Source organism: Natrix helvetica, assembly GCF_964273705.1.
Source record: "Natrix helvetica genome assembly, chromosome: 2".
NCBI lineage: Eukaryota > Metazoa > Chordata > Lepidosauria > Squamata > Natricidae > Natrix > Natrix helvetica.
The window spans coordinates 222,818,356-222,837,429 of NC_138552.1; the positions used below are offsets into that span (position 1 = coordinate 222,818,356).

Below are 19,074 nucleotides of genomic sequence, written 5' to 3' on the forward strand. Positions count from 1 at the left end.
GAAAAGACAGAACAGATAACCTAGAGCAGTTAGGTTTGGAGAAACATTACTTTAAATTTACATAACAAGTTCTTGTTATGGAGGCAATATCTACCATCTATAGGTAGCTACTGCCCCATAAAACATCTACGCAGACTTGTGGGACCTGCCAGCTCTCTTCAGCTTTTCAGCACACTGGTTTGCCTTCATCACTGGTAACTTCTCATTATCTCCGCTTCCATCTGCTTTTTTCTAATCTCTTTTGCTCACCTGTTCATTTCTCACTGCCTGTATGTTACCCATCAGCTTATCTCCCCAATGCTTTTGCAAGTGTCTTCCTTTGCTTGCTAATGTTTGGGAGCAGCTGAGAATCGATGAGCTACAGTTCATAATCTGATCCAACATGCTGCTGCCCCATGTCCTTGCCGGCTGTTCATTCAGATCTTGTAACTTCTGCATTGCTATGAGAGAAATCTAAAGTGGCAATACCTTGTAATAGTTTTGAGAAAAAGTGGCTTGAAATGTTAGCTAGAACATTGAAATACTTAACATATACACCTCTAATTACATGGTCTAATCTCTGGATACATCTGAAAACAAGGCTGATTTTCTGCTTGCTTGCTTGCTTTGACAGGTTTCTACAGGTTCATGGACTGTTTCCTCTGAAGCTAATTTATATGCTCTCATATGGAAAGGGCTGATGAGCACCAGGCTCACATGCTTTTTTGCACAGTACACTGTTAGGTGAATCCTTGGGCTTTCTCTGAGATGCTTCAGAGATTCTCTCAGAGATGCTCTCAGAAATAAATGCCCTCTGCCATCTGGGGATGATACAATAGGATCCCCGATTCTGGAGGCTGGGTGGACAGAAGCAACCGAGCCCCAGCAGTATGTGTAACCTCATGTAAGAGGTAGAATCATGAAATAATTTTTTCACAAATGAGAATATGTGTGTCCCAAGATAATGTTGCAGGATCCAATCTGGGTTGGTCACGGGGACCAGAGGTTTTGTCTTCCAAGCTTTCGGACTCATGCTGGAGCCCATCTTCAGGGAACTTCTCTCTAGAGAAGAAGGTCTCCAGCATGAATCCGAAAGCTTGAAAGACAAAACCTCTGGTCCCTGTGACTGACCCAGATTGGACCCTGCAAATAATTTTTTGCTCTAAGCTTGAAGCCTGTAATCTAATACTTCTGAAAGAAAGTGAAGCAGACACATAATGTAAAAAATGAGCCCAAATAATGTAGGAAGAATTGGGGAGCAGAGAGGAAATACAGATAAATGACATAAACCAGGGCAAATGATCAGGAAGGATAGAGCACAGGTAGTGCTAGAGGTACACACAGAACAAAGTGATGCAATCCTGTGTACATTAAAGATTTGTGTTTTTTCAGAGCCTACCAGAGACAGAAAGTGAAGACCTTAAGGATATCATGAGTACAATCTTAGCATATTATATTAAGAGAGATAAAAAAAACAGCTGTGGTGGGATATGGACCTAGTTTATAGGATAAATTCAGCATATGCTAGAAGTCATAATGTTCCAAGGGAGGTGCATGTTAAATTCCTCAGGAGGACCACAAGGGATGAGGTGCTTGGGATCCAAAGGGAGAGACCATTGAAATATAAAGATGAAGAAATTACCATCCTTAAGCAGATTCCAAAAAAGATAAGAGAGAGAAGGAGGAAGTATTCCTCCTTATCAAAGAAATTATACAATAAAGGAATTTGGTTTAGATGGTTATTGCCAGAGGGAATGTTGATCTTCTGGGAGGGAAACAGGATTAGAATTAATACAGTGCAGGAGGCTGAAGCCTTCATTAAAAAGCATCTCTCCCTCCTAGAGGACGAACATAGCGAAGGTAGTGGAAGGGACAGCAAGGTGCAAGACAAGAGGGAGGGGGCTGAGGCTCCCTCTGGGGACAGGAAGGAAGGAGCAATATTGAAAAGGCTCAGGTCACAAAAATAAAAGTATTTGAAATAATAGTAATTGGTGATATTCTAGAAAGTGACAAAGGAAAATGAATGAACACATGGTTGACAATATAGAATAAGACCTTGTTTTCTGCTTATCTTTTAGATTTTGTTTTTAAGATTGTAAAAATTGTGAGTTTTGGATGGATTTCTATCACTAGTGTGGGAGCTGCCAAAAATTTTGTATATCCCCTTACCTTTCCCCATATATGTATAAAAACCAATAAAAAAATTTGGGGGGAAAAAGATTTGTGTTTTTAAAAAATACATAGATGATACTTAAATTATTGAGAATATTAACTGAAAGAGGTAATGAAAAATCAAAACATCAGGGAAAGATTCTTTGCATTTATTCATTTCCACAATCATTCTGAATAGGAGCAGTTTACCTGGGTAGCAAATGCTTAAAATTTCATAGTATTCTGAAAGCATCTTTATTGTCCTATTGCTGATTTCTTAGGTGAAGAAGCTTTCCCGAGTTGCTGAAATAACAACTTACAGTGCTACGTTGATTTATTTGATCATTATTTATGTATTATCAAGTCAGTGTTAACTCTTAGTAACTAGATATAGTCCACAGAGACTACTGTGCCACATGCCTGTAGTTTAATGTGTGGAAAGCACTTACCAGATTGAAACAACTGGGAACTGCAAAATCAACAGGATGACTCAGCCTTGTACATGTCATGAGATAGGGAACAGATGGCAGAGAGAGCAAGATACACCATTTACCTAGAAACACTGAATGTGTTTCTATATCTGTTGCTGACTCACAAATTCCTTGTGTTTTGCTATTCTTCAAAGCCCAGAGCAAGCATTAGTTTGTAGTGGTTTTAGATATGGTCAGAAAGCTAGCTTAAATGTAGCAATTCTCATGTATTCTTACTAGATTAGAAACTTGAAGGTTTGATGTTGCAGAATAGATCCTTCCTTCCTTCCTTCCTTCTTTCCTTCCTTCCTTCCTTCCTTCCTTCCTTCCTTCCTTCCTTCCTTTCTTCCCTTCTTCCTTAGAAACCCTCAAGAACCTAGACAAATATTTACTATTTATGTCATTGTATATGTTCATGATTCACTTTCCCTCAAGGTAAAATTAAAATGAAAATCAAATGATATTTTTATTGTTCATGATGTTGCAAGCACTGCACGCATTTCCATGGGAACAAGCTGAGCTAAAGGTTCTCATTCAGGAAAAGGACAGGAAATGTGACTCAAACTTAATCTCTCCATCAATGAAAGAAAAAGCCCATTGTACACACACTCCATCTCTCTGTCTTTATTTATTTATTTATTTATTTCTTGGATATCTTGGTTCAAGAATTCTGGGACTTGAAGTCCACAAGTCATAAAAGGGTCATTGTTCCCCACCTAGGGAAACAGATCCCTTGAACAGAGGTAGAAAGAGTATGAATGGAGATGAATCCATCTGCAAATGTGATAAGCATTTCCTCTATGTCTTCGTAATTTGTTGAAGAGTGATGGGTCAAGGACTGAATCCTGAGGTTCATTTTGATTTAACATAATTTGGCAACTATATGGTGAGATGCTATATTGAGATCAAGAGAGGAAAAGTAACTTCAGATACCAGAAATCATTGAAGGGAAAGCTTCAGCCCTTCTAGTTAGGCTAGGTCAAGAAATAGGCACTGCAGGGAATCCAGAAATGCTACTCTATAGTTGTAGGATATCGTAGCATAATCCTGGAACTTGCCCAAATTTATTTCCACCCCATCCTATACAAAAAAAAATCAAGCTGGAATTATGTTGAGCTTCTTTCTACACTTGCTTCAATTTCAGGACTATGCAATTTCCAGTCCAAGTCCTTCCTTACCAGCTCTTTCCTCTTTTATGCCTTTCCCAAGGTCAGTCCTAAATTCCTTTACACAAAGGTTGTTACTGGCTTGTCAAAGAAATGGATTCATAGCCCATCTTGGAGGCGTCCTGTGAAAAAGAAATTTTGAAAGGCTTCAAAGAAATTATGTGTTAATAACTTACTAATAAAGGAGAGCTGGAGGATTCTTATCTCAGTTCTCAATTTTCTGTACTAATTTTTGGCATTAAAGTCCATTAAACAATGTCTATATGAAACGTGTTTCCTTGATTGTGCTTTTCAGTTTAATGGCTTGACACATAATCAATGTGACTTAATTAAGAAATCATGGTCAAAATGAACCATTGCTTATTACAACACAGAAAGATAGCAAAAGGAAGTGGAGGAACATATTGATAGCAAAGCTAATTTGTGTCAAAAGATACAACAAGCGAACAAGATCCTATAAGCAGATAAGATAACAAATAATGTAAAGATACAGTTGAAAACTTGTTTTCATTTATTTATTAAATTTATATGTTGCCCATTTCTCTATCCAAAGAGACTCTGCTGGTTTACTTAGAACCTAAATAATTTTTTAGGTTCTAAGTAAGAGTTGTGGCATTATTTGTCCCCCAATGTGCTATATGTCATAAATTGGAATATCTTACTACATAAGTGATAAGTGTATTGTTGCTTTATTACAACAAATGTGATATATAAAAATGTCATAAATCTGACATCACAAGTAACAATATATTATTAAAATATATGGAGAGTTACTTTAACTAACCAAGACATTAGGTACATTGCACTAAATTATAATGAGAATTTGTTTAGTTTTGGATTAGCCAAACTGTGAACAGTTCAACAAATCATAGTAAAAAAAATGGCTTGGTAGAATGCAATTAACACAGTGCCACTGATCATGAAGTAAACCATTGTAAAACAACATATTCTATTTTTCGGAGTATAAGACGCACCATTTTCCCTCAAAAAAGAGGCCGAAAATCTGGGTGCATCTTATACACTGAATACAGCATTTTTTTACCCCCAGAAACCCTGCCCCCTTCACCAAAATGGCTGTGCATAGCCTCTAAGAAGCTTTTAGAGAGCTCCTGGGGGCTGGGGAGCATAGAAATGAGCAAAACACGGCCTGTTGTTTGCTCAATTTTACCCTCCCAACCCCGAGGAGCACTCTATAAGCTTCCTAAAGGCTATCTGTGGCCTTTGTTTTATGAAAAACGGGCCATTTTTTGCAAAAAACAGGCTGTTTTTTTGCTCATTTTTCCTCCCCCCCAACCCCCAGTAACACTATGTAAGCCCCCTAAAGGCTATTCATGCCTTTTTGGGGGGAAAACAGGCCCATTTTCATGAAAAACGGGCCGTTTTGGGGAGGTTTGCAGAGTGCAAAAACATTTTTTTTATTTGCCTCTTCAAAACCTTGGTGCGTCTTATACTCTGAAAAATACGGTAATTTTTAAACATGTTTTTAATGGGAAACAGTTAAAATACATATTCATCAAGTTCAAATATTGATTCAAGTTTCTCATCCCTGATTGGAATAGAAGTAGGTCAGACGGTTACATTGAGATAAAGGAGACCCATGTTCAAGTCTCCAATCAGCTACAGAATTCATTAGGTAATTTTGTAGTATCTCTCAACTTGATAAAAAGAGGGATCACTTTATGCATGCTACTTTGGGTTTTCAGAAAAAAAGACAGCATGTAAACAATATGCATAGAGACACATGCACACACACAAACACGAACACACTTAAAATGTAGAGATAGAACTAATTAATGAATGAAAACAGCTGTAAGGAATGAAAAGTAAGGACAGTTTAACTTAAAAAAACAATCGTGTACAATCTTTAAATCAGAAGAATTCATATATGAAAAAAAATCTCTCTTGAACAACTATTGAATGAAGACCACAGATCTGCATGAATTGCGCATAATGTATGTCTTTACAAGATCTGAACTACACCTCACTAGGGCAAATCGTGCATCATATGTTTTCCATAAGTATTACTGTAAAAATGTCAGTACACATTTTCTGACATCGTTTTTTTTCCTTGCAGCAATGCATGATGGATAGAATTTGCAATTCCAAAATATAAGAGGCCAAAGGCTACATCAGAATCAAATCCATCAGCATCTACTGGATTATATTGACACTTTACTGGAAATCGGAGACTCCACAAATTCTTTTACCATATATCAAGAATTGCTAATAGCTTAGCTATTGTCTTCCTGCTATTCTACGTACGCTATTCAAGCAACAGCACTCCCCCACACACAAATAAGCTTAGCCAAAATGCCAAACACTATGATTAAAATCAGAATCCCAAAATATTTCTGTCAAGTTAACAACTATCCATCTCAGATCTATTAATAAACATGTGAGAAGAGTCTTATACATTAAACTATTTTTAAATGTGATGTGTTTTAAGTGATTTTATATAATTAAAACTATAAGTCTCTCCTTAGGTGATTTTGGAACAGTCACAATCTTTCATCTCAACTCACCTCATAGGTTGTGAGGAAAATAGGGGGAGGAAGGGGGTAATCAGGTATGTTCGTGGCCTTGAGTTATTATACAAATAATAAAGGCAAGAAATAATTTGGAAGTGAGTAGAGCAATGGTTTCCAGAGTTAGTGGCTATCTTTTTTTTAAACAAAAGTTCTGAAAAGTTAACTCTGAGAAATTGCTACCCCTAGCAAATCCATGCCCTTCTTCTTTAGTCTCATTTAGTGACCAAAAAATAAATGACAACCTCAAAACTCTTCAGTTCTTAAGTGAAAGAAATTTTAAATTTCTTACCTGGAAGAAATTTTAAATAAAAAGGTTAATTTCAAAATCGAAAATGATACAAAAAGTGTTTATTTGAAAAATGGAAAAATAAGAAAAACAATGAAAGGCTGCAATCTTTATTTGCTTTTTATTCAAGCAAATAAAATCTGTTTAGTCAGTTGTGTTTCACTTATCTGAATAAAATATAAGGTAAGTTGGAAACATATTGCAGAAAGTAAAATCTGAAAACGTATGCTGCTCACCTTAATAAATGCTGCTAGGCAGACAGCAGTTCAACCAATAAAACACTTTTATGGAAATGAGTTCAATAAAAGCCAGACTTTTAGAGTCTGTACTAGCACAGTGTTCTCCATTATTGTGAATGGTTAATTTTCTGGCTACACTTACCTTCTTATCAATACTAATCTTAACATTTCAAGAGAGTCAATACATTCCAACTTGGTAGGTTTGCATTAAAATGCATCCAATAACAAAAGATTGTGAAATGATTTATTTTTAAAAAGAGACTGGAGGAATATTGAGATATATGCAACCTGACTGGCTTCAGCATTTCACTCTACTCCAGGTTCACCCACAGAAGTGGTGAGATGCTTGACTAGAATCCTAATCCTGAAATTACAAAGATTAATTGGCAATATGAGGCCTTCTTGTCCTTCAATTGTACTGATAGCAGAAAGGAGAAACTGGACAACTTCCAGCGTGTGCTTAGAGAAGCTTTTCCCAAAGGTCAAACTGTTCGAAAGATTGTAGGAGTCAAAGTCAACAAACCTGTAAAACAGCAGGTTAAATGTTGACATAACACCAAAAAGGGCTGATTACCACCAATAGTTTTTGCAGTACAATTCCCAGAAGTGATAGCCAAAGCTATTGTAGATTGCAGAACGCAATCTGAATTAATCAGCGATGTGATTTTATTATAGTTTAATCCATAGTGAAAGTGTCTGAATTCAAATGTAGACTTTTTCATCTTCAAACCATTAAGCTGAAAAAAAGATCCCATTAAGTTTCCTGATCTTTTATCATCTATAAAAATCATTCACTAAAATTCACCTCACTCACTAAAAGATGGGGGATAAAATAAATTAGGATGTATGACTTTGTTTAACAAAACAAATCATGCAGATCTGGCAAGTCAGCCATGTTATAATGGTTGTTTCTTTCCCCCTCATTCTTTGGTCAATTTTTCAACATTTAGGTTCAGCTATGAACATTAAGGTAAACAGGAGGAAATAGAAAGGTTACTCTTTGGGAACATGTTTCTACAACTGTTCTTTATCACATTTTATAAACATTCAAAAATTGTGCAACCTTCCAGGTTATTTTTATAATGAATCGATCTGACTTTCTTACCTTATCATTTAGTTTAGACAATTCTCTCTGTAATCACCACCTTAGAGAATGTAAATCAACTTGCTTTCCTTATTGCTGATACCCACTTTCAATCAGTGTCAGTCAAGAACATATCTAATCTGCAATATGATTATATCTGATTATGTCAAATGATGAAGAATATGACTGAGCTTCTGGACTGCAATTATACCAACTTTATATTTTCAGATTTGCTACTGATTTTTTGACAAAGATAAAACAATCCAAAACAGAGGCATGGAATATTGAATAGCATTCAGTTGTTTAATATCATCACTAGCTAAAAACAAGGTAATTTTTTTTTACATTTGCATTTAATTTCAGTTCTGATTCAACTGAAATAGAAATTGTTCCTGGTCAACAAAAATTCAGCAAACACATATCAATTACTTAAATTCAAACTCCCATGAAAAATATGTCACATTATAATAATCACTTTGCATAATAAGGCTGGGCAAAGGCAGCTACTAGGGTTACAATCAAGTGTGTGAAATACATGCTATGAAACTTTGCACTGACAAATCGATTTCTGTGTTTGTGTGTATGTGTGTGCATTAAAGTATGACTATAGCCAAGCCTGAAATACATCTCTCTCCCAAGTGCTTGGCATTTCCTATATTCTTGGAAAAATGGACTCTGATTTGATGTATAATAAATAACAAAAGGCATTTTGTTTCATCAAACCCAATCCACCAATAACTTCATTGTCATTTTTCTGCAAAAATCATTACAAACCACCACATAATAAAATTCTGGGTACAGAAACGATAACAGGTTTATACAAAGTTCTTCCTCTGGTGTTGCCTAGTTTTCTACCTCTCCTCCAGCATTCATGTATTAAATGTGAAATGTGTGTTTAGAGAAGCTGCACTCCATCGCCCATAATAATCATCATGCAATTAATACATGAAGAATGGGAGATTCTAGATATCGTGTAACATCTGTTTGGCACCTTCAATAAGGCTCCTTTCCTCAGTCAAATTGTCTATCTTAATGCTACCCTTCTGTAATCTATTCCATGAAAAGATAAAAAGGAAAGAGATAAAATCAGAAGATATCTCACCATCTCTATAAACCACCAATTATGACCCCAACTGAAATTGACTGTTGATTATTATGTATCTGTCAGGGTTGAAGCTATTTTGCATGGGGCCAGGACTTGGATAATTGGAATATAGGAGGATAAGGTAACATTTTACAAGATATTATGGATTAGCTAATATAATTAGCAATATTAGTTAATTAACCACATGGAAATTGGGGTTTAATGGAAGATTGGAATAGGATAATTTGTCCGCACAAAAAACTTCTGATAAAAATATTAAAATGACTCAAGTTAAATTAGCAAAAAATATTTAATATGATGGAAAGTTATTTTTCTGAAAGCCATAGATATTTTTCAAAAATCTGTATGTTTTAGATAAGTAAGAGTTTGATTACTAGTGTTTACAAAGTAGAGATATACAGCCAACAGTAAGAGAAATGGAAATAAAAATAGGTTATGCATAAGAAAAGTGAATGAAAACTTCTTATGGACTTTTTACTGAGAAAAAAAATAAAAATGGGTTTGCAATTTATAAGTTTGATGGTTAGAAACAACAGCTAATGGAAGAAAGAAATTATGATGTGACTTTAGAGAAAGAAGGTAAAATCTAAATGCATTTAAATCCATTGTCAAAAAGATCAGAAGCTCCTTCTTTGTATTTATCTTTTTAATTTTTTTATTGTTCTCTTTTCTGAAGAAGAGACACTTGTCAATATTAATGTTCCAGGAACACATGGCTTACTGAGAAGCTCCAAATCTTCTTCCAAAGAAGAAACTGCTGGGGGCAGGGGGAGCATAGTATCCAGTCCCAATGTAAAATAATATGCTAACACAACATGGAACTTACAGAATTTACTGCTAATGAAGCTTCATTGTAAATTACTACATGCTTATAGTCATTATTTTTAAACTTGTCTGTACTAATTTTAATTTATCATTGTTCTCATGTCTTTTTTCCAGTACTGAATGAAGCACATGCTGTATTTTGAATCTTACCAGAGAAAACACTGGGAATCTTGGAGAGAAAGCTTTTGACTGTACGAATAGGAATCCCATTTTTCTCATCTTGCATACGAGCTATGACATCTTCCATCTGGATAAAAAGAGGAACAAATAAACATATTATGTTCTTGAGTAGTAAACAGACTGGATGAGTCTTGAGTTGATCTAATTCAATACCATGTTGCCAAAGGGACCAAACTAAATGCCTAAGTGAGCACAATGACCTCTGATATTGCTATTATATGTAGCTTTCATAAACAATAGCTAATAATAGCTAAATTAAGAGGACATCATCACATCTTGTGGCATCAATTCTAAGATAACTATTTTCTGTATCAAGAAACACATTTTTTTATCTGCATTGAATCTTAATTATTCTGATAGATTGATTGACTGACAGTAATTACATTTATATCCCACATTTTCTGTTGAGAGCTTAAAACAACATACGCAGGAATCTCCATTAAAATTAATTCTCATGCTGTTAATGAAGAAAGCTGTGGAGAAAGCTGTAAAAAAAATTAGATAGAAAGACAGTAACTTGTCCAAAGCAACAAGTTACCTCCATGATCAAGTGCTGACTTGAATCTGGATTTTACCAATCCAAGACCTTAATGACTATATTGAGCCAGATCCAAGACTTTAAACACTATACTGGCAATTAACACTCAAGGTCAAAGCTCTCATGAGAACTGTCCATAAATACAGCTTTGATGATACTGTAAACTGAAGTAAGAGACAGGAATGAGGCTAAGAACATAGTTTATTTACCAAGCTAATCATTGCATCTAATGTTATTAAAAACTATTCTGTACCCAACATTGTTTTCAGCTTCTCCACAATGAATAAGTTTCAAATAATAGCACTTAAACATACATACATCCTTCTTCAAAGATCACTGAATTGAATATAATAATAAGCATTTGTTTGATTAGTTAGCAAAACAATTCTCAGTTAATAATTTTGAGTACATCTTTGTTGAATTCTTAAATGACTTGCTCATTCATATGTAACTATGGCACTGGATGTCATACATATGGCTCTATTTCTATGATATCTCAAACTGGGAGAGTTCATTATTTAATGCTGCATTTTTTTCAATTAAACATAGCATCTTTGATACTTGAAATCTGGAAAATTAAAATGTCTTATTAAAGGCCTGGGTTAGCTTGCAGAGTTTGTTGGGGGGTGGGGGGATTCTGAGATAAGCTCTTTGGCACTGAAAATGTAGATGTTATAAACAGTCACCTTTCAGTATACATTTAAAAAATAGAAAGTATGGGAAAAATTGAAACGTGACTCATCTTTGAAGAGATTTTAATTTGAATGATAGCTTTTTAAGAAAGCATTCCAAACTCTACAGCATGATGTTTGTATGTGCATTTTTGTAGAAATGTCACTCTGATCTGGTTTAGTCTTCTTTTCTGATCAAGACAAAGCAGCCTTCTTTTAAATATAAGAGAATGAAGGATATTCCCTTTTCACTCACACACTCACATATGGATAATGACTAATAATATTTCAATGTGGTTTTGATATCAATATACATGGGAGTCAAATGCCAACTGAAACTACATTTGCACACTTTGCAAATAATTTTGAATCAAGTTGTAAAACCCTGCCCTTCCCCTTTCCAAAGGAAAGATTGCATCTTTGAGCAATACAACCTTTTTTTTCTCATGTTCTCTGGTCTCTAGTTGCCATTTTTCACACTTGGTCAAAACATTCCCTTATTTATAGTTTCCTGTGACAAATTGTTCTCCAAGTGAGGAATACAAGGGAACAAAGAAAGATAAAACAAACTTAACCCATTAATACAACAGCTAATTTTTTAAAAAAAAAACACGCGGAGCTAAGACCATTAGAAGCATCAATATTATGTATTCATTCAGCTTAAGAATAATTCTATAAACCTGAGGATAATGCAGATAAAAGATACAACTATACCATAATAATATCAATTCAACACAGAATGCTACATGAATTGTACTTTACAAAGCAGAGACTAAGGGTGACAAATACGTAAAATATCCAGGCAGGCTAGAAACAGACTAAAAATACAGACCAAAAAACAAACAAACAGTTCAGCAAGAACTAAAATGCATTTCCTTATAAAATTAAGGTCGCCTTAAACTAAATGCTGGGAAGGAATATAAATATGCAGAGATCTAAAAGTGTGAATTTTCATACCAATGTCTCAACTTGGAGAATGTTTCCTCCCCAAGATGATTTCATAAGAAACTAGTTCAGGACTGCACAGCATGAGATGCAAAAGCAGCCCTGTGCAGCCCATCAGTATATTTTTAAAACTCAATGAATCCAGTACCACAAATACAACCATCCTCATCATTGGCACCTCAAAATGCATGCTGCCAAGCACCACCAATGCCTACAGAATATACACACCAGATATAAACATTCTGACAGGTGAGCAAACACTCTCTCCTCTTTTTCTAGAACTCCTTCAAATATAAACTCTCAGTAAACAAGCACTTCATCTATAAATGCTATTAGATAACCTTAAGAGCGATCATTTCAAAGATATTTTCTTACCTCAGGCAAAAAAAAGCAATGTGAGCAGGAGCAAGGAAACGGCCAATTTCTTCATTGAGCTTTCTTGTGGGAATTTGGTAGGAAGCATTGGAAATTTCCCTTCCTTTTCCTTCTCTTCCCAACAGACAAGTAAATGACTAGTACTGGGTGGAAAAGGAAGCAAGGGATTGCAAGAGAGGCTTGGAAACTGTCACAGAATATTGAAAATGAAGATTATGTGATCACAGAAGCAGCCCAGCAATGCAGCAGAGCCGCCAGTAGCACTGAATCAGCTACAATTTTCCCTAATTTTATTCCCTCCAGAATCGTGAGTCCAAGATTTTAGATGTATTCTGTAAATTGAGGTAACATTGTTGCCTATAATGCACTGTTTACACACTTAAAGGTCATAATGAGAGCTTCAATTGTATATAGATGTATTTTTCTTGAATTTATTCTGCATTGCAAAATTAAATCTGAGTTCACAGAAACCAGCAACTGTATTACCAATTAATTTAATCCCAGTTTTTCCTACTTCATTCCACGTACCCAAAAGGAATATTATTTTCCCCTTTAAAAAATTGACTTTCTACAGAAACAGTTAGCATCTTTAGATTAACTAAATATGTCATAATAAGGGGAGAACATTCTTTTACATGAAAAAAATAATTTACATTTTTAATTTTTTTCCAGATCAATATGGTGCCAAAATTGTCCTAAATTCACCCTTCTTTCAAATAAATTCAGTATCTCCAACAAAGGTATGTTTTATTCAAATGCAAATCATTATGTTCTCACTAACTTAATGAACTAAGGCCATAATATACTAAAGTCAAACTTTATGTACTAAAGCCATTTTCTATTTTGATTGCCTAGAATGTGCTACAGATGAATTACGATAAAAGTTTAAGAGTAGGAATACTGTAATCTATGCTGTACAGGTTGAAATGCTTCTCAAGTTTTGATTGAACAGGCAAATCAGAAAAGTGTTGCTTACTACTATGGCCGTCTCTCTCCCTGAATGATCATGGATGACTTCTGCAACTGCAAAGTAAAGAATTAGTTCCTTAGCTTTGCTTCAGCCTTTCCTGTCCAGTGGTCTGTTTATCTCTTATCAGTTTCATGCAGACCCGCTCTGACAATGCAATATTGCATTTTGTCTTTTTAAAAGACAACAAATCCTACCTGTGCAGAAGGTGCAAAAGAGCTGCCATAGGGAGGAAAAAAGAAAATCATAGTTCTGAAACCAATAAGGCAATCTGACATTTTCAAAATGGGGGGGGGGAGTATCACTGAGAAACAGCAGTCACAGACATGCCACAATACGAGCCAAGGAGATGCTCTAGCCAAGATCCAAAATTCGACATGCTCTAATTTGTAACATTTGTGAGAGATGGGGAATTGAATTGAAAAATGGTAACATTTATTAGCAAGCTAACCAAGTGCTTTGTAAATGACCAAATTTAATTTGAATTTCTCTCATTCATTGCTAAATGTACACATTTACCAGGATACACTAATAGATATTGCATTTTATGAAGAAATTAATTGGATCTCAAGGTATTTATTTTTTATTAACTGCATATTATAAACAAATGTTGAAAAGGGAGGTGAGCCTCACTAAGGATATCTCCAAGATGTTTGGTTTCAGGGATATGGTACTATTCAGGTATTCTGTTTTCAGATTTGCACTATTTGTTCAATAAACCTGAAAAAACTCTGAACCAAAACACAAGGGACCATAACTTACATAACTTTTTTTGGAGGGGTGGTTGTAAAGGAGGCTTAAGATCCACATAAAATTTCAAGTTTTTCCATAAAAAAGAATTTGAGAAAGTATCCCCCTCTACTCAAAAAGGCATCTGAGTGGATGAATGTTTTTCCGGAAGTGGAAGATTACGGGTAGGAACACTGTAATCTATGCTGTATGAGGTAACTTGGGCCCAAGAGGGGAAAAAAAAAAGATACATAGTTTGAACAATATATGAAGACACCTCAAAAGACAAAAAGAAAGAAATGGCCTATACTAGTTTAGGGGTTGGCACAATTTTTAGATGTGATGCATCTAAGGATGCGAACCTTTTTCTTACGGTGTGTCAAAATTGCATGCACACTATCACAGGCGCAGTTGTGCCCACTCAATCCTCCTTGCCCTCCTGTGCATGTGTGTGCGACTGCCCCCCCCCCCCACGGGTGCATGACCCGTCCCCTTGTGCATGCATGCATGACCTTTCCTGAAGCCTGTGGAGGGCAAAAACAGCCTCCCCCGGCTCCCAGAGACCCTCTGGAAGCCGGAAACAGATTGTTTCTGAAATTCTGGTTTGGCTGTTGGGACTGGTTTTTGCCCTCCCAAGGCTTCAGGAAAGCCTCTGGAGGGTGGAGATGGCGAAAAACACCCCCAATGGGCCAACCGGAAGTTTGGAAATGATCATTTCTGGCTTCCAGAAGGGCCGGGTGAGAAAAATGGCCCAAACCGGCCCAACTCGAAGTTCCCAAATGAACTTCCAGTTGGGCCATTGTTTTTCACCTTCCCCAGCCTTTGGAGGCTTTCCTGAAGCATGGGTAGGGTGAAAATGGCCTCCCCTGGCCCTCCAGAAGGGCAAAAAATCAGCTTGTCAGTGCACACATGCACGCTGGAGCTGATAGCTGGGGTGCCACCAAATATGGCTCTGCGTGCCACTTGTGGCATGCATGCCGTACATTCGCTATCATGGATCTAAGGTGTCCTATGAAAATTTTAATAATTTTTGAAAATTAAAGGTCCCATTAAGTCTTACCTGAAAACAGTAGAGATTAAAGCATTTTCACCTGAAATCTCCATGTGAAATTACCAGAATATTATGAGATTTCTGACAAGGTTGGATTGGATTGGATTGGATGTTATTAGATTTTACGGCTCTGCAGATCCTATTCAATTTATATAGAATGCAGTAAGAAAAAAAGAAAAAACTTATTCCCTTTTCCAGCACCTTAAAACTACAGGACATGAAATTAATTTTGAAGGAACCAAATTAATCTCCAAAAATGAACACTTAAACAAGAGAATAATTATGGAAGGTATCGAAATAGAGAAACACCCCCACAACATAAATAAACGTGATGATGCCTCCCGCCTGCCAGACATCTGGAAACTAGCCCTGGTCAACAAACGAACCCCACCCACCAATATATATATATATATATATGTATGTATGTATGTATGTATGTATGTATGTATGTATGTATGTGTGTTACAACCCCTGGTATGAACAAATATACAGCCCGGGTTCTAATCCCAGTAAGGGTATGGCTAGCTGATGAGAGCTAATTAGCTCGAAATAGATCTATCCTAGTCTCCCTTTATTTATTTATTGTGTGTGTGTTTGTGTGTGTTATTTATTTATTGTGTGTGTGTTTGTGTGTGTTTTCATAGATTTTCACGGGTGTAGGTATGCTGGTCTTGTTGTATTTGGGTCTTTTCCCATGTAAGATTGAGATTGTCTTGGCAACGTTTCAGCGACATCTCACTCGCCATCTTCAGGCTAGGTTTTGGGCTTAAAGATTGGTCGGAGCTGCCGTCTTTCTATAAATCTTGGTAGATTGGTGCCTACCAGACATCTGGAAACCAGCCCTACTCAACAAACGAGCCCCACCCAACACCCAGGCCATTACAACACGAAACAACAACGGACACACAGCCAGCACCAATCTGCACCGATCTACCAATCATGTTACAACCACACAACCAATCATTCCACTTACTGAAACAAAGCCAGCACTCCACACACTCCCACCAAGATTTATAGAAAGACGGCAGCTCCAACTACGCTTTAAGCCCAAAACCCAGCCTGAAGATGGTGAGTGAGACCTCGCCGAAACATTGCCAAGACAATTTCAATCTTACATGGGAAAAGACCCAAATACAACAAGACCAGCATATATATAATGGCTAAGATGCTGAGCTTGACAATCAGAAAGGTCAGCAGTTCAGTGGTTCAAATCCCTAGTGCCACGTAACGGAGTGAGCTCCCATTACTTGTCCCAGCTTCTGCCAACCTAGCAATTCGAAAGCATGTAAAAATGTAAGTAGAAAAATAGGGACCACTTTTGGTGGGAAAGTAACAGCATTCTGTCACCTTCAGCATTTAATCATGCCAGCCACATGACCACGGAGACATCTTCAGACAGCACTGGCTCTTTGGCTTTGAAACAGAGATGAGAACCTCCTAGAGTTGGGAACAACTAGCACATATGTGCAAGGGGAACATTTGCTTTATTTATACACATATAAAGCACGATATGGTAAAAAAATGGTATTTCAGATTGCCTGCTGGACTTACAATATTTAGGGTCACTTAAAAGATCAGGATATACAAAAGCTGATCAGTAACATGGAACAGTGGGTCTTTAGAAAAATTAAAAGCCAAGAGTTAGTTTCATGTTCTCTGAATAGCAAAATGGGTTATCCCCTTGCCACATTTACTGAAAAAATCAGCTGTTTAAGTTTATTAACTCAGTCTTTATTCAGTTTCCCAAGCCAAACCATCCACGAGTCGCCTGAATTTTGCTCTCTGATAATAATGGGGTTACACCAACAAGCTTTGAAAGTCTAAAGCTTTGAACCCAGGCAATCAACTGAATCTCTGGACAAAGCTCATGAGGGTTCAATCATATATATCCAGGCTCTCTCCATGTGACGCTTTTTGTCAACTGTCCAGTGATGCTGTGTACAGATTCATTCTGTATAAATGAGGCTGGATTCAGTTTCAGCTTCTTTGCTATCTGAAAAAGACTCTCCTGAGCTTATTGTGGCATTATTTAATAACAAGGGGAAAATCATATGTGGACAACTATTTAAATATGAGCCAGCAGTGCGCAGCAGCTGCCAAAAAAGCCAACACAGTTCTAGGCTACATAAACAGAGGGATAGAATCAAGATCACATGAAGTGTTAATACCACTTTATAATGCCTTGGTAAGGCCACACTTGGAATACTACATTCAGTTTTGGTCGCCATGATGTAGAAAAGATGTGGAGACTCTAGAAAGTGTGTAGAGAAGAGAAACAAAGATGATTGGGGGACTGGAGACTAAAACATACAAAGAACAGTTGCAGGAACTGTGTATGTCTAGTTTAATGAAAAGAAGGCCTAGAGGAGACATGATAACAGTGTTCCAATATCTCAGGAGTTGCCACAAAGAGCCAAAGCACCTGAGGGTAGAACAAGAAGCAATGGATGGAAACTAATCAAGGAGAGAAGCAACTTAGAACTGAGGAGAAATTTTCTGACAGTTAGAACAATTAATTAGTGGAACAGCTTGCCTCCAGAAGTTGTGAATGCCCCAACACTGGAAGTCTTTAAGAAGATGTTGGATAGCCATTTGTCTGAAATGGTATAGGGTTTCCTGCCTAGGCAGGGGATTGGACCCTTCCAACTCTGCTATTGTATTGTATATGTGGCTATAGGACAACGATGGCGAACCTTTTTTGGCTCGCGTGCCACAAGCGGGGGGAGCGCAGGGGGGTCGTGTGTGGGTGTGCCGCACCCATAATGCAATGCGCAACCCCCCAGTGTGCATGCGCACATAACAGGTGCCCCTCCCCATTTTTACATGCTTTTTTGGCCCTCCCCAGGCTCCAGAGGCTTTATAGGAGCCTGGGAAGGGCGAAAAGAGCCTCCCCTGCCCCCCCCAGTTTGCTCGGAGGGTCGTTTGAAGCATTCCGAAGGCATCAGGGAAGCCTCCAGACAGTCCCTGAAGCCTCTGGAGGTGGCGGGGAGGCTCTTTTCACCCTCCCCAGGCTCCTATAAAGCCTCTGGAGCCTGGGGAGGGCGAAAAATGGCTTTTAAAAATGGTGAACTCAGCTTGCCAGCTCGCGCATGCGCGCTGGCCAACTGACAGGGCAGCGCCTCGCGTGCCCTGACAAATGGCTCCGCGTGCCATAGGTTCGCCATCACTGCTATAGGATGTGAGAGAGCATATATAGCTCACTGTGAGGGAAAATATGTAAGTCTCCTTTCAGACATTATACTGCTAGATCAAAAGAAAGCCAATATCTGACTCATTCTGCATCCACTATCCACTCTCTTCTGTCATGCCTGAAGCTTTCCCAGAAGGAATACCGGTACTTCAAATTGTTCAGTTCATAGTCATGTAGAATCTAAATTAGCTTTGTGCATGCATACAGACATAAGAAAGTGCTTTATTTGGAGATTGGTCCATTTAGTATTTTCTGCAATAGTTGGCAATAGTTTCCCTGAGTTTCAGAGAGAATTTCCCCCCACTCTTCCAGCAAGTACCCAGAGAATTTGCTCAGGGTCTTTTACATGGAAAGATGTGAGCTATTCTGAAGCTCAAATTATCAGCTGTTAGAGAGTTTACCATTCTACTTCTATTGGAAGTGGTTTGAAAAACAAAAAACACTGAAATATTTATGACTGAAGCCCATAAGAGCTGGACATAATAAGAGCCATTCCAACTGTGTTCAAGGCTTTTGAATAAATATAACAATGCTGATAAAAAGTTTACCTTTAAACTAAGTCACTGTCTCTTGCTTAAACACTGAACAAAGGGTA

The 19,074-nt window shown here is 37.2% G+C and overlaps 1 protein-coding gene across 5 annotated transcripts in view; it reads right to left on the minus strand.

The window, feature by feature from the left end:
- RGS7 (regulator of G protein signaling 7) overlaps positions 1–19,074 on the minus strand; it is a 173,875-nt gene that overhangs the window by 89,429 nt on the left and 65,372 nt on the right. For all 5 annotated transcript variants that reach the window (XM_081944691.1, XM_081944692.1, XM_081944694.1 and 2 more), the window contains exon 3: positions 9,984–10,080. In XM_081944691.1, coding sequence (XP_081800817.1) covers positions 9,984–10,080 — 97 coding nt within the window. The remainder of the gene's footprint in view (positions 1–9,983; positions 10,081–19,074) is intronic.